The sequence below is a fragment of the Ostrea edulis genome, chromosome 5 (genome assembly GCF_947568905.1).
Source record: "Ostrea edulis chromosome 5, xbOstEdul1.1, whole genome shotgun sequence".
Classification (NCBI taxonomy): Eukaryota; Metazoa; Mollusca; class Bivalvia; order Ostreida; family Ostreidae; genus Ostrea; species Ostrea edulis.
The window spans coordinates 48751153-48766594 of record NC_079168.1 but is presented as its reverse complement, the minus strand read 5'-3'; the positions used below and the strand labels follow the sequence as shown (position 1 = coordinate 48766594).

The following is a 15442-nucleotide window of genomic DNA, read 5'->3' as shown; positions in this document are numbered from 1 at the left end:
AATCCAAGGGACACCAATCATTCTGTTAAAGCCTGTGCCCCTTATACACTCCACAGAGTGAGACCTTTTTATACTGGGCGACGTATCAGACAGTGTTGTCTCGCGAGCGTCATTGGTAACATTCATGGAAGAACATATATCTTGCGACAAGTATCCTCGGGGACAGAATGTCCACCAGCAGAAATGCATGTTCTATGGTTAAATGAAAGGTGAAAATAACGGACAGTAATCAATCTCATAACTCCTATTCGGAATACAAAATAGAGAGTTGGACAAACACGGACTCCTGGATATACTAGAGGTAGGATCAGGTGCCTAGGAGGAGTAAGTATCCCCTGTCCACCGGTCACACCTGACGTATACCATAGGTGTATGAGTCCCAGAGGAAGAGAGATTTTGTAATCATAATTCATTGTGTGTGTATGTCGCAACATAAAATGGTGTAGCAATGTCGCGAAATAGTTTTTTTTTAATCACCAAAAATTTGTTTAGGTATCCTAGTCGGGCAAAAGAAAGAGGTCCATATGGGCCACAATAATCTGACATTGCCCACCAGTCACGGTAGATGAGTTTGTAGAATGAATGCTTCTGTGAAGCTCAAATAATTCTATTTAAAAAAGATGTCTTTAATTAAAGATCTATTCAAATGATTAATCTTCAAAATTCTGAATTATTGCCAACATTAGTTAATAGCATTAATTATTATACTCAATTCAATTAATTTGTGCAATAATTGAATTGATGTCATCTTCAAATGATTTAATGATGTAAGCTATTGAATGGATGCGTCCTATAATTCCATAGAAGAAAGCAAAAATTCAGTTCATGCGTGCATCAATTCATTTAATGCACATAATGATTAAATTATTGCGTGGGTGGATGTGCGCAATAATTCTTTTAAGTTTGAGAGAGAGAGAGAGCAATTATTTAATTGGAGATATATTCAATTCAACATACCCACACCTGAATAAGGATCTCTTTCATTAAATTGTTGCTCTTTTAAAATGTATTATGTGCTTTTGATTCCTTTTACAAAATAGTTGTAAATAAATAAATATATTTCGAGCAATAATTCCACAACATTGATGCACGGATCAATTAAATTGTCGGGAGCACATTCATTGAATTACCATATGGTGCTACGAACCACCTCTCGATCTACGTAGAATAAAACTTGTAGTACAATATATTGTTAAATTAAAAGCTAGCATTGAAAATCCTGCATTTAACTGCATTTTCCATCCGCAGTTTAAACTTTTATGACAAAAACAAGAAGTGCATAAGATCAATCGGTCTACGAGTTAAAAAACATATACGTGATTCTAACTTACCTTTGGACATCGTAAAACCCTCATCACCTTCTGAAATACCACCATGGAAACTACTAAAACCCAAAGTAGACACATCACTTTTTGAATTCAAAAAAATCTGAAACAAATTCCGCCATTTTCCAAAAAAAATTATCCGACATAAAACAATCCAAACATACTACAACTGATATCTATACAGATGGTTCAAAAACCAAAATAAAGTCGCTGCTGCTGCAGTAATCACAAACAACGACTTCCAAATGTATCAACAATTTATACCGCCGAAGCAAAGGCTATTTAGCTTGCGTTTGAATACATAAAAACTTCTAATGACACACATTTTACTATATTCTCAGACTCCCTATTATGTCTTCAATCAATAAACAACATGAATATTGATCATCCATATATTTTAGATATCTTACACCGGTACTATCTTTTAACTAAACAAGGTAAAATAGTTGAGTTCTGCTGGATCCCAAGTCACATTGGTATCCATGGCAACACCAACGCGACCAAAAATGCACTTCAAGGTGATATTGTACACTTCAAAATTCCATACACTGATTTTAAATATTTCATAAAACTATATGTTAATTCTCTTTGGCAAATCTATTGGGATTTCTGTGACACAAGTAAACTTCGCATCACATCAATTATTGCTCTCATCCGTTCAATGTGCAGGTCTACCAATTCAATTGTGGAGAGCAGTAATGGAATTATAATATTTGAGTGCCCCATATGCTATGAGGTCTGAAGGCCATGGCTTTGAATCTGCCCACGTCAAACTTGCAGCATTGGAGAGGTGTTGCAACTCTTTATTCGACAAACGCTCGGCATTAGAAGTGAAGGGTTCTATTCATATAAAACAATGTCCCGGTAAATGTCAACACGATGGTCCACAGCGCATTGCGTGGGTCAAATTTTGTAGCACTTCACCTATAGCGGGTGATGTCTCAACATGAATGAAAGATTCTCGACGTAAATAATTCCAAACAACAAACCATCTACCCAAACCACAGGCACTTGTTTCTGTATATAAGTTTTGACGTCTGTATACTAATAATAACACAGACGTCAAAACTTGTATACAGAAACAAGTGCCTGTGACCCAAACAAAGAAAAAGACTCGTAAGTTTGGCAGGGGTTGAATTTTTTTTTCACATGCTCAAGTCCGGAACTTGAGAGGCCAATATTTGCCAAGTCCCACAGGGAAATATCCAAGTCCAGGTTGAATTTAAAAAAAAAATTATTGTTTTTACATTACATCATCAAATGGCCAAATAAAAACAAGTATTTGAATTTTCAATCATTTTATTTGAATATTGGGGTATTCGGTGATCGCATGTAATTTAGAAAACAACAAATATAGAGTTATGAACTTTATCTTGGTAAGATATTTTATTCAGAAATGCCGTCATTGTTATTTTCGTTCATCAATTATTTATACAACAATGGACAAGTCCCTTGGACTTCCGGTATTTTCAATTGCCGAATACGGAATTTGCTAGTCCCGGACTTTGGGCTTGAAGAATTTTTAACCCCTGGTTTGGGGCACCACGAGTAAAAAATCCTTAGACTTCGATTTTGTACACTCTGTGGCTCCGAGGTCAAGGAATGGAGAAAAATTAGTGCATTTTTTAAAAATATTAATTAGTCAACCTGTATTGTGGTTCTTCAAAGGAAGATTTTTGAAATCTGTTTTTAATCCCTAATTTAGGACTGCCAAGGACCGAAGGTACGTGAAGAGGAAAAAACATGTTTCATCACATGAAGATGCTCGAATGTTGAATTGATAAATCATATACTTGTTCTTGAGATTCTTGTATCTCTTTTTAAACACTGACAGTGGTCTTGATTTGAAAAAAAATTGAATCTACAATGCATGAGAATGTTTGCATTTTATTTGTCAAATTGCCACTTTTCACGTTCTTTGGAGGACCATGGGGGTCATGTGTGAACAAACTTTTATCTATACTACGAAAGGATGCTTTCAAATCAAATTTCTCTCATACACTTCTGTGCAAGTCTGCGACCTCGTGCTGTCCAAAATCTACATTACATATAAGGTAATTTCGGCTCAGCTGGATGGATGTTTGCATATTAGAATTTTCCTATTCTATGTAGTTTCCTTTAGCATCATCAAAGCGCCAGGGTCATAGTTTGAACAAACTCGAGTTTTAGGAAAATTTTAAGTAATTTGGTTTCACTGGTTCAGTGATTCATGAGGAGAAAATATTGAAACTCCCCGCCCTATGTTCATTTTCCCAATTATCTTCTCTTGGAAAGGAGAACATTCCTTTAGCTAATTAAATTCTGAATCCAGTGAACAAAGGGAGTGCCAAAGTTTGAAATCTGAATAATCGAAAATATGAAAAGTTCACGACAGCGGCAAACCATTGACACATTTTGATAAGAACACAAATTACAGAACACGAGCCGCTGGCTCAAATGAGCGAAGACCACACCACGCATGCAATATTTGCTAAAACCAAGAAGCCTTGACCACTGCGCTCCCACCAGGTCACGCATGCAGTTTTGTATATCTAAACCGGACAAAACAAACAAAATCGTACACCACACACAGCGTGCAACAATCCAGGGGTCATTGTTCTGGATACTCACCTGGCAACCCAGCTATAGTAATGCCATGTGGTAATATTTTAATTTACATTATATCAGATAGCCACCGTGGACACTCCAAATACCCGGCACAACATACAATAATATTTAAGAATAGGTGAGATATGTTAATACATCTTTGCCTATTATACAGTTTCAATGGTAAAATTCTAAATGATAGATCCTTATCTAGATTGGATTTCCCTGAAATATTACCAAGAATGCCGCACCCCACTTCAGGCCTTGGTATTTCTGGATCCATGCATATAAAGACATATCTTTATAAGTGCAGGGCTTTTATGATAATTCTATGCCATATCTCTTCTAGTAATATCAACGTTTAAAGGGGAGACAGGGGTCATCCGTATATACACGTTCTCTCCTAAGATTGGTTAAAATTACGTATTTTTGCCTATCTTTTATGCAGTTTCACTTCTATGATAGGTTGGACACCATACAAATCATTGCTTGGAAAAATATGTCTGAATCCGCGCATATTGATCATCATTGTAAGTCAGCTGATCAAAGAGGCTTAATTAACGATTTCCTCTAACAGCTAGATGAACTGAACGTTTGCCAATGTCATATGTTCATAAGATGAGTGTAGTTTCGCTATGAATCCTCAGGAAAGTGACTTTTAGATGGCACGTGTGAAATCACATTTTTGAGATTTGAAGTGCTATAGATAAAGTCCTTTGTATACGTATTTATTTTTCTATGTCCTTGAAAGAAGTATGTTTGTCGAAACAAACTTTAAAGACTTCATATATCGTATACTGTTACCGTGGATCTTGCATGCTAAATGCATGCACCAGCCCCGAAGAGATAAGTCATCTTGGAACCAAGAAAAAATGCCTTGTTTTCTGTGTTGTGTGGCCATTTAGTGCCCAAATTGCTCATTACCATAGAGTACAGGAAGGATTTTAGACCTTGGCATGATAAAAGATATACGAGCAGGTCAACGATTTTATTACTTAATCAATGTCATCGATTTCAAAAGGTATGTATATGAGTAATGTGGGTGTGGATCTAGAATTATTGAAAAGAGAAAGGCGTGTGATGTTTAAAGTGTTGGCATTTAATAGAAAGATCAGCAACAAATGGATAGCAATATGTCACTCGTCTCAGAAACGACCATTTGCAAACAGATTCACGATATCGTGTCGGATGAAAGGGTGAAAATTACAACCCCTTAAATGTCGGCGCCTCCAAAGCTATTGGAGGCGTGTTCATTGTCGCATAACCGTGTTCTATTTCTTATATTGCACTTTAGGACAAGGCCACGTGTGTTTGCATGGGACAAAAAGACTTGAAGGTGAGTAAAATTTCAATTAAAGATGTATGCTACACCAGAGAAATTTGATATGGTGGATATGTACAACAATGTTTTGAAATTGAAAACTTTCAAATCTATTTAGTGAAAAAAATGCAGTTTTAGTAGTTTTAAAGTATGGAGCGCCAAATTAACATAAACTCAAATAGTCTTATATCTTTAATCTAAATTAATTGTTGCGAGCAATAATTCTACGAAATTGATGCTCTCATCATTTGCATTGAAGAGAGCAATAATTGAATTAATGCGCGCATTAAATCAATTATTGCTCTCATTAATTCGATTGATGCGCGCATTAATTCAATTGATGAGAGCAATAATTGATTTAATGCGCGTATTAATTCAATTAAAGAGAGCAGTGATTGAATTGATGATAGCTTCAAATGATTGAACTCCCGTGGGGATCCGGGTTAGAATAGGTCCTCAGTACCCCCTTGCTTGTCGTAGAAGGCGACTAAATGGGGCGGTCCTTCGGATGAGACCACAAAAACCAAGGTCCCGTGTCACAGCAGGTGTGGCACGATAAAGATCCCTCCCAGCTCAAAGGCCATAAGCGCCGAGCATAGGCCTAAATTTTACCGCCCTTCACCGGCAGTGGTGACGTCTCCATATGAGTGAAATATTATCGAGAGGGACGTTAAACAATATTCAATCAATCAAATGATTGAAGATATCTTCAATTATTTGCGTTTATTTATTAATTATTTTTTTTTTTTTGGTGAGTAAATATTGTTTATTGGAATTTATCGGGTTAGGATTTTTACAAACCCCACATTCCAACCTAACCAGTGGATATGGAGTAATTAATATGTAAAACAATATGTATACAACAAGCACTCACAAATAAAGAAAGAAGAAAAGAGGACAGAACAGTATGAAAAAAAAATGGTATAATACTCTGGCTACATATTCCTTATATAAAAAGTAGACCAAGGTTTAAAGGTATAGGACAATCATATAATGACAGTCTTTGCATGTAATTTACTAAATTGTGTATTTACACTGTAACACTATCCATACATATAGCAATATAAATTCATAAAATCTTATTATTGTATTCTAAGTTGCTCGAATAACTTCCAGTTTTTAAAAAATATTTCAACATAGATGTATCTTATTATGTTTTATGATTGAAGACATCTTCAATTATTTGAGTTTATGTTAATTTGGCGCTCCATACTAAAGCAATCTGAAAAAAAATTTGAAAATCCCTTCTGGACTCGAAACTGCGATCTACAGTTCAGCAGTCAATATGCTAAACTACTGAGCTACTTAGCTAGACGATGATTTTTTTTAATGAATAGAGAAATATATATTACTGATATTTATATTTTTATCAATGTTTTAAAAGGAAGTCAGCCATTATGACGATATAGAGTACCTCCTTAATCAATTTTGATCTGGATGCCATATAAAGCTTTACTAGTCTCTCGGTTTTTGTGATGTTGCAGCCCGTCTTTTACTAGCCTCTCGGATGCTGTTGACTACATACCTCCTTTACTAGTCTCTCAGCTTTTGAATACTTTTACTAGTCTCTCAGCTTTTGAATGCTTTTACTAGTCTCTTAGCTTTTGGCATCATCGGATACCCACGGCTGATCTCGTTTTCTACTCATCAGATGAGTAGAGGAAAAGATCAGCCGTGGGTATCCGACGATGAGCTTTTGGATGCGTTTACTAGTCTCTCAGCTTTTGGATGCTTAAAGATTACTATTCTCTCAGCTTTTGGATGACTACGTACCGCCTTTTACTAGTCTATCGGATTTTGGGTGGCTACAAATCTGTTACCCTTTTCATCGAAAACAACGAAATCCAATGATCGAGATGAAAATTTTAAAACATCTAAAACCCGCATAGTTCTTTCGTATATTTAGAAAGTACATGTACATACACAGTGTACTGGGTAGGCGATGAAACTTTGCATTATTATCAAGGCAACGTGACAGTTAGTTGAGTATTAGGCATTAATATCGCCTTAAAGAGAATTTTGGTTCACCTTTAGACCCTGACAAATATTTTTGTCACTATTTTGAAAACTTATCTGAGAGTCTATTAGTGTATTGCATACGCAGAATCGCCGGAACGTTTTACCCCATGCATGGACTATTTTTTTTTATTTTTATAATAGATTGTATTGGGTTGTTACTTTTAGAGATTCTTTTAATAGGATACTATTACATGTCTTGGAGAAATATCAAACATAAAATAATGTTAAACCTCCCAAACGATTTAAGAACTTATGGGAAACCGGGAGATTTGAAACAAGAAGTTACTGGTACCAATGTACTCAGATCCAGGTTTGTGAACGGTAGCTCTATAATAGATTGATGGATCCGATGTGGGTATATTTTTTCTTCTTCCCGTCTGTTGCAATGTGAATATCGAATATAGACTGAATTCTATGATCATGGATGTTGTCCATTACAAGCTCTTTAAGGGGGCATAAACACGGTTTAGGCTGAAAATTTTCATATTTTATTTTTTCCATTTTTAATGTTTACAATGCCTAACTGGCTTCTTTTAATGGTCAGCAAAAATTTGAACCAACGCGGATTATGGATGATATTCCTTCCGAATCATGTCGCCAGTTCCTTTACTAACAAAGGAATAAATGCCTGTTAACATAAGCAACATTCTACGTCATGAAAATTTTCAGTCTTGCATTCCAACATATTTCAAGTTTCACTTTGTATTGCCTAGATCCAGACCATGTTATACTTAATCCACATATGTGTTCTTGTTCCTTGTCTTCTTTCAACTATAGTCCAATTGGACATGCCATTACTGGTGATGTTGATATAGTTGATTGATTGATTGTATCTTGCTTAATGTCTCGTTCGAGAATTTTTCACTCGTATGGAGACGTCACCAAGACCGGTGAAGGGCTTCAAATTTAGGCCTATGCTCGGCTCTTATGGCCATTGAGCAGTGAGGGTTCTTTAGCGTGCCACATCTACTGTGACACGGGTCATCCGTTTTTAAGGTCATTGATATAGTTGAAAATGAGACATGAAATCACTTATTTTAAAAGGTCCTAAATTCAGAGAACCTCGATCGGTCTTTCAATTGGCTACAGAACTTCACCTCTATTAATCACCTGCATATGATGTGTATATCTCTCAACTGATTATACATGAGAGCTTGTTCTACGTATGATCATTTTTAAATCGAGGCAGGCTACTGACAAATAAATTGATGTTACAGGGGTTTCAACAGTCTCGTTTAAAGTCAGAATTTTGCGAATTCTATGCTCGTTCTAACAACCCAATACAACTTGGTGAAATGCTATCTAACGTGTTTCATACCGATTGTTAGACCGGTCTTTACACATTGATTTTGACAACGTATTACTCTGTTTACCTGATGAAGATATAGGGATCACAGCGGGTGTGACCGGTCGACAGGGGGTGCTTACTCCTCCTAGGCACCTGATCCTGATATGTCCAGGGTCCGTGTATTCCCTACTCTTCATTTTGTATTCTTTATTGTAGTTATGATATTGATAACTGTTCGTTATTTTCACCTTTTCGTGGTCACTTTAGGTTATTAAATGAATATAGGGATATATCCCACCTCGGAAGATGTTGCGAGGTAAAGCGGACCTAGCTTGTGAAGTCCATGTCCACGCAACATCGGAGGGCGATCATATTTCATAACATTCACTCAATAACCTTTTTATGAGATAACTTTCCAATTCTATTTCTAAACAGATATGGCATCATAATCACCGAGTATGTAAAGCAGATGTGACGCGACAAATATGGTACGGGCTTTATGGCTCAGCAAAAATGTGTAATAATATCAGGCATATATTACATATACATGCATCTCAATAATCTGTAATTTTGCGTGCATGATTATTCCTGTATCATGTACATATTTTGTTGATTTACAGGTGATATGGAATGCGAAACTTGTCATGAAAATAGTGATATGCATCAGCAGCACAGATCTCCAAACCCGACGGTAAATGAAAGCATCCACGGAAAAAGTAACCCCGAGTCGAAAGGTCATGATGACCTCATATCTCCGGCACCGGATGGGGGCTACGGCTGGGTGATTTTGGCGTGTAGTTTTTACAGCAATTTCTGTATTGATGGAGTGGTCGGGTCTTTTGGATTATTGTTACCTGTTTTAATGGAGGAATTCAAAGCTAGTGCTGCTGTCACGTCCATGCTGAGTTCCACGCTTATCGGCATCTTCTTAATCATAGGTCTGGGATCAATTTGAATGGAATTGATTAAACTGTTATTGAAGTTTGAATAACTGTTATACTTTGTTAGGCTTTGGAAAATCTAAATACTTTGTATATGATAGATTATTTCGATCCTGATTTACATATAGGGATCACCAAAAACAATAATCACAATTTAAAACTAGTGTTGATCGATGCAATAGGGTGAACGTTGAAAACGTGCGTAGCGGTGATAATGCATGCATTCATATCATTGCCAGTTATGCTTCAGTTTCTAAACTTGACGATGAAATGAATAACTTATCAACATATTTTTCAGCTATGATAAATGAGTTGTACATAATGAACTTAAATTGGTGAACATTTACACTCAATTAGCTCGTAAGCTTGCAATATTTTAATGTTCACCAATATAAGTTTAATTGCCTTGTCATATGATATTTGTATCATTACTGGTAGGATACATTACAAGTTTCCTGATTGGACGATATGGAACTCAACGTGTGATGTTCTCAGGAGCTTGTTTGTACACATTAGGACTTTTCCTGAGTTTCTTTGCACCAAGCATCTTGATACTATTCCTGACTTATGGACTATTTTGTGGTAAATTAAGTTACAATTACTGAAACAGGTTTTCATGTTGTACCTTTATTCTGTTTTAATTGAACACGTGTGCCCTCTATTAATATTGCATGCAATCCATTGTTCATTTTCTATGTAATTTCAGGCGTTGGTATTGGGTTAGTCTTTCTTCCATCGGTGATGATCGTCAATCAGTATTTTGACAGAAAACGGTCTCTCGCCAATGGAATATTGACCTCTGGTTCAGGCATCGGCCTGCTAGTGATGGCGTCAGTCACAGAAAAGTCGATCGAAGTTTTCGGATGGCGAGGATCTCTTTTGATTTGTGCCAGTTTTACTGTGCAGCTATGCGTTTGTGCGTCTTTAATGAGACCCATTGGAAGAATGAAGCATAAGGATAAATGCCACGAAGAGTCCATATCACCTCTTTGTAAGAAAGTTATTGATCAGGGGGATAATGATGTCAGATACACTTCCATGCCATTTCTGAACAGACATCTTGATTCGGCATGTGGCAGTACATCTAGTCTTCCCGTTCTTTTTGTAACTAATCTTTCCGCTGATAAAGACTTTACATCAAAGGAAACGGTAGCAATGTGTAACAAAGAATCTAGGATGCGAAACACTGAGGTGAGCAGTTCCAAAGGCTGCACTCTACCAGTATTCCTTTATAGCAAGCCATTCTTTTTTCTGTGTATTGGTTGTCTTCTTACTCAGATGGGGCAGTTTATTCCACTGGTTTTTATCGGTGATTATGGGAACCATGTCGGCGTGACGTCCACAGACATCAGCATCGTTTTATCCACATTCGGTGAGTGATGTAATGTTGAAAAAAGAAAAATGCATATTCTGTTTTCATACGGTATGTTGTGCATCATTTTCTTGTATATTTAACAGGTGTGGCTAACACAACAGGTCGTTTGTTTGCCGGGTTTATCGCCAACACCCGAAGTGTCAGTCACCTAAACATCTGTAATATCGGTTTGATAATAAGTGCCGTTGCTTGCTTTCTGTTCTTCCTCTGTAAAACCTTTGATGCCTTGTTAGGATTTGCCGTTGCATATGGATTCTTTATAGGTATACATTTTGATTTTACAAGTCTTCTTAGTAAAATGTTGACTATCACTGACAGGTTTGATGTTTAAAACAACTAACACCAAGCATATGATAGAACTTTTGGCCTCATAAATGGGTTTCAATTTCTTACACCGCCTCATCAACTCAACCAATAGAGCGTTTATTTTGTGAGCGGGGGGTCATGGATTCAAACCCCGGCAGTAACATACCCGAATCATTAGAATATGTATACATGTAGTAATTATTCCTTCAAGCGCTTTGTGTTAGAGATGGAAGTCACGGGTCTGTCGGGTAAAATAAACTAAGGTATAGCGTTAATTTCATGACAACCAGAGTAGAGGTTCTGACTCCAGGGTGGGGCCAAATTTGGTATATAGTGTTTACGTGTAAAACATTTAAATGACATCTCCTTTAATGCCTTTGATACTAAATTGAAACTAACTAGATATTTAGAAGGAGTAAGTATCCCTCTACCAAAATTAGAAATGTCATCATCCCAGGGGTTGGAGTTTTGGTATCAGGATGGGGCCAAAATGGTCATAGTGATTAAATGTGTGTGAACAATACAACATTTTCAGCTTGATAACTACCATTCCAATTCTTTTCAAATTTGATATGTAGCATCTTTGGGACAAGGTGACATAAATTGTAAATTTCAGGACTCCTTGGACCTAAGGTTGGGTCAAAAACTGACAAATTTTCAAAAATCTTCTCTATAACCACACAACTGTAAGAAAAACCAAATGCATAGTCATGTAGAGCAGGAAAGCCTCTACCAAAATTGTAAATTTCATAATCCACGGGATTACAGGGTAGGGCCAAATTTGGCATATGTTTATGTATAAAACATTTAAATGACATTTTCTTTAATGCTATTGATACTAAATCAAAACTAAGTAAATGTTTGCCGTAGAAGGTCTAGGTAGCCCCTTGCTTGAATTGTAAATCATGATCCCAAGGGTAGGGGTTTGGGTTCCAAGGTGGGATCAAACCTATCATAGTGATTATTGTCTTTATCATTTGAATGGCTTCTTCTTTAACTTTGTTAATACTATAAAGACTTGCATACCTAAGAAAAGCAAAAAGGAATGCACCAAATTGTGAATTTTGAAACCCTGGGGTTCTTACTATAGGGTGGGTCCAAATAGTTACATAGTGTTAATATAACATATATAATGTAACTTACAAAACTCTAGTCTTTCATTAGTATGGGCACTTTGGGGGACATTTTTATTTTAAGAACACATCTTGTTTTATACTGCTGCCTGCTGCTTATTAGATGCAGAACAGGAAAAGTATTATAGATTTTGTAGCCCTTGGGGCTAGTGATACTTCTAACTAATAATCAGGTGACCGATACAGGCCTGTTGGCCTCTTATTGAAGATACATGAGGGTATGAACTGTAACGCTTCACGCTGGTGTGAAGGTGAAGCGTCGCAGTTCATATCCCCATGTATTTTCAACAATGAAATTTATTTCTTACAATGTTTTCGAACATAGCAACAGCAACGGTGTTTGGGGGCACCTGGTGGGAATCTGCGACTGAGGATTTTGATATCTCTTTTGTACTGCCATCGAGATTTCGGTGCAAGGTCACTCTAGCGTGCTATTCAAATACGATTCCTGTAGCGACGTGGTATTCCATACTGCTTCATCCAATAATGTAGTCTGTTTTAACTGTTATTATTCTTGCGCGTTTTGGAAGTATGTACTTTATTTTTACCTTATGCTTAATTCGATCATATAGTCTTTTTTTTAAATACTGTTGTATATTCATTTTTGTAATTTTGCTTTGATGTACATATTTTCCACTCATTGTAACCTATCTCTACGCTTCGCAAATCACGTAGCTAATTTAATATTCTATACCATGCAACCAGTACTGTGATGCCTACTTAGTTTGTAGCCATGTTTTATATACATTGGGTAGTCTTAGTACTGTATTTTTGTGCCCTGAAACCACTTTGTCTCGCAAATATTTTCTCTCTCTCATACTTATTGTTTGGCATCGTCTCACCACTTATTATTTTCATGCTTGAATTTGTCGCACAGTTCTTGCAACATTGTCCTTGACCACGGAAACGTATATTATCTATCTACTTGTCAAATAACAAAAAATGTAGGTTTTGATAATTGCACCTAATCAACATATAGTCCAATCGGTCCGTACACTTTTCGGTGTCATTTCCGGAGATTTTTCTTGTTTCATTTCTGATATTTACATATGGTTTAAAAGATACCAGTCTGATTTTATCCTGTTGTTGAAAAGTGTGAAATCAATCTCAGTAGATCTATACTTTTTGTTAAATTGTATGCCGTATCAAGGTCGCAATCCACCAGTTGCTAAGTCGTTATATATCGAGATGACTAAGTCCTTATGACGAGATAATTAAGTCGTTATAATAAGATACTGATTAAAAAAAAAACGAAATATGTTATTAACAAGATTATTATTTCGTTATTAGCATTAAATACCCATATAATGTTTTGAATTTCTTATTTTGAACTGTTGTGATTTTTAGTTTTGTATAAATCAAACCCAAGCACAGAAATCAAGTTTGTCATAAGCAGAAAATTGAAACAGGATTGAGTTTCAGAGATAACATCATTAAATTTTCTTAACTCTCAGTGGCTACAGAGGGCAATACAATGCCTTACTGTAGACTACCATTTTTAATTATCTTGTCTTCATTCGTTTGTTGGATATTTTAAACTTTTTTTTCTCATTACATGTTTTGTTACAATTCTTATATTATTTTTTTTCAGGATTTTTTCCACCCATGCAACCTTTAATGATACTGGATTACCTTGGCTTAGAACATTTGACTGCGGCGTATGGTTTTGTCACCATGCTGAAAAGCCCTGCAGCCGTCATTGGGCCACCTTTTGCAGGTTGGCAGATTGTGATCGTCTGCTGATCACCAATAAAGACCCCCGTAAACGACAAATGTGTAGCACTGTCGCTGTGGTCATCTTCTGTAAACCAAAATCGGGGGTGATTTAAAGACGGGGGCTTCACTTTCTTTCTTAAAAGTCGTATTTATTTAGTATGTACACATACCTTGTCTCGGAAATTAGAAAAAGATCCGCAAGATTCCTTTCTTTAAGTATATATATTTTATTGCGAAATATTCAGGTATATATACATGTATATATATATTTCTTTGTACAGGAGCTCTTCTGGATATGACGGGGAAATATGAAATCGTTAATGGATTGGCGGGCATTATTTTTACCATTGCTGTTTGTGCGCAGATGTTTGCTCTTTGTTGGGGTTCGCCCGGAGAGAATCTAGCTAAGAAAATCGAACTGGATGTTTGACATCATGACATGATATAGTTAAAATTCCGCAACTTCTCTTGAGCTTTCCAGCAAGCGAAAATTCCAAGACCATTTTTACCATATGGTCGTCTTTCACATTTTTCGAAATACCTGTGGAAAACAACGTTATAATTCATGATAAGTAAAATATGTTCTTAACAGTGTTGAATGTTTTATGGTCTCCTGAATAGACATCCCTGACAGGCTTGTGGGTTTAAAGACTATCCGGTTCACTATAGTCAACTTACAATCACGTGATAGCGTACTAGTATCTGTCCTATCAGTGTTTTGTATGACAAAGCATCGCGTCATTCAGAAAATTACTTCTTTTACATCATCCAGGACTCACAATATTATTCCCTCAAACCCAGTGAACAGTTGTATAGTGGTGAACAATGCACAAATGTCACCCTGTTGGAACAATCATAGGGGTTTCAGTGGAGCTAGTGAGAGGAGTTTCAGTGTTGAGGCAGGTCTTCCGCAGACACTGTTAGTTAAAATTCAAAATGTGTCATTGTTAACGATGTTGAGCACTGGTTGTGGGAATTCTTTAGTGATTTGTAACTTTGAATATTTTGAAATCGTGCTAGTTCTTTCAAACACTCGTGGGCATATACAGTCTCGGTGAATGTTGGAATTTGACTCGGTCTATGGTCGTTATAACGATCTAGTTCGCCAATACAACCTATCATTGGATCAAATATTGTCTGACGTGTTTCATGCCGATTGTTAGGCCGTTCTTGGCACACTGATTTTGACTACGGATAACTCTGTTTACCTGATCAAGATATAGGGGTTACGGTGGGTGTGACCGGTCGACAGGGGATGCTTACTCCTCCTAGGCACCTGATCCCACCTCTGGTGTATCCAGGGGTCCGTGTTTGCCCAACTCTCTGTTTTGTATTGCTTATAGGAGTTATGAGATTGATCACTGTTCGTTATCTTCGCCTTTCTTACACAGTTAATTACACGTACATATTTCAGACATCATCGATGCATCCA

The 15442-nt window shown here is 36.6% G+C and overlaps 1 protein-coding gene across 5 annotated transcripts; it reads left to right on the top strand.

Moving 5' to 3' along the window:
* The first annotated feature begins 4264 nt into the window (after window positions 1-4264).
* LOC125651864 (monocarboxylate transporter 12-like) lies at window positions 4265-14604 on the top strand. Of its 5 annotated transcripts, XM_048880676.2 has the most exons (9): window positions 4407-4932; window positions 5206-5247; window positions 8975-9027; window positions 9160-9477; window positions 9919-10062; window positions 10187-10852; window positions 10939-11118; window positions 13886-14011; window positions 14292-14604. In XM_048880676.2, the coding sequence occupies exons 4-9, from the start codon at window positions 9165-9167 to the stop codon at window positions 14438-14440; spliced, it is 1578 nt and encodes a 525-aa protein (XP_048736633.1). In that variant the 5' UTR covers window positions 4407-4932; window positions 5206-5247; window positions 8975-9027; window positions 9160-9164; the 3' UTR covers window positions 14441-14604. The 5 variants fall into 5 exon arrangements, 3 of the variants coding, with proteins under 3 accessions (XP_048736631.1, XP_048736634.1, XP_048736633.1); XM_048880674.2 differs by lacking the exon at window positions 8975-9027 and having other exon boundaries at window positions 4265-4932; XR_007361371.2 differs by lacking the exon at window positions 8975-9027 and having other exon boundaries at window positions 4400-4932; window positions 13886-14166; window positions 14292-14426.
* Window positions 14605-15442: the final 838 nt, after the last annotated feature.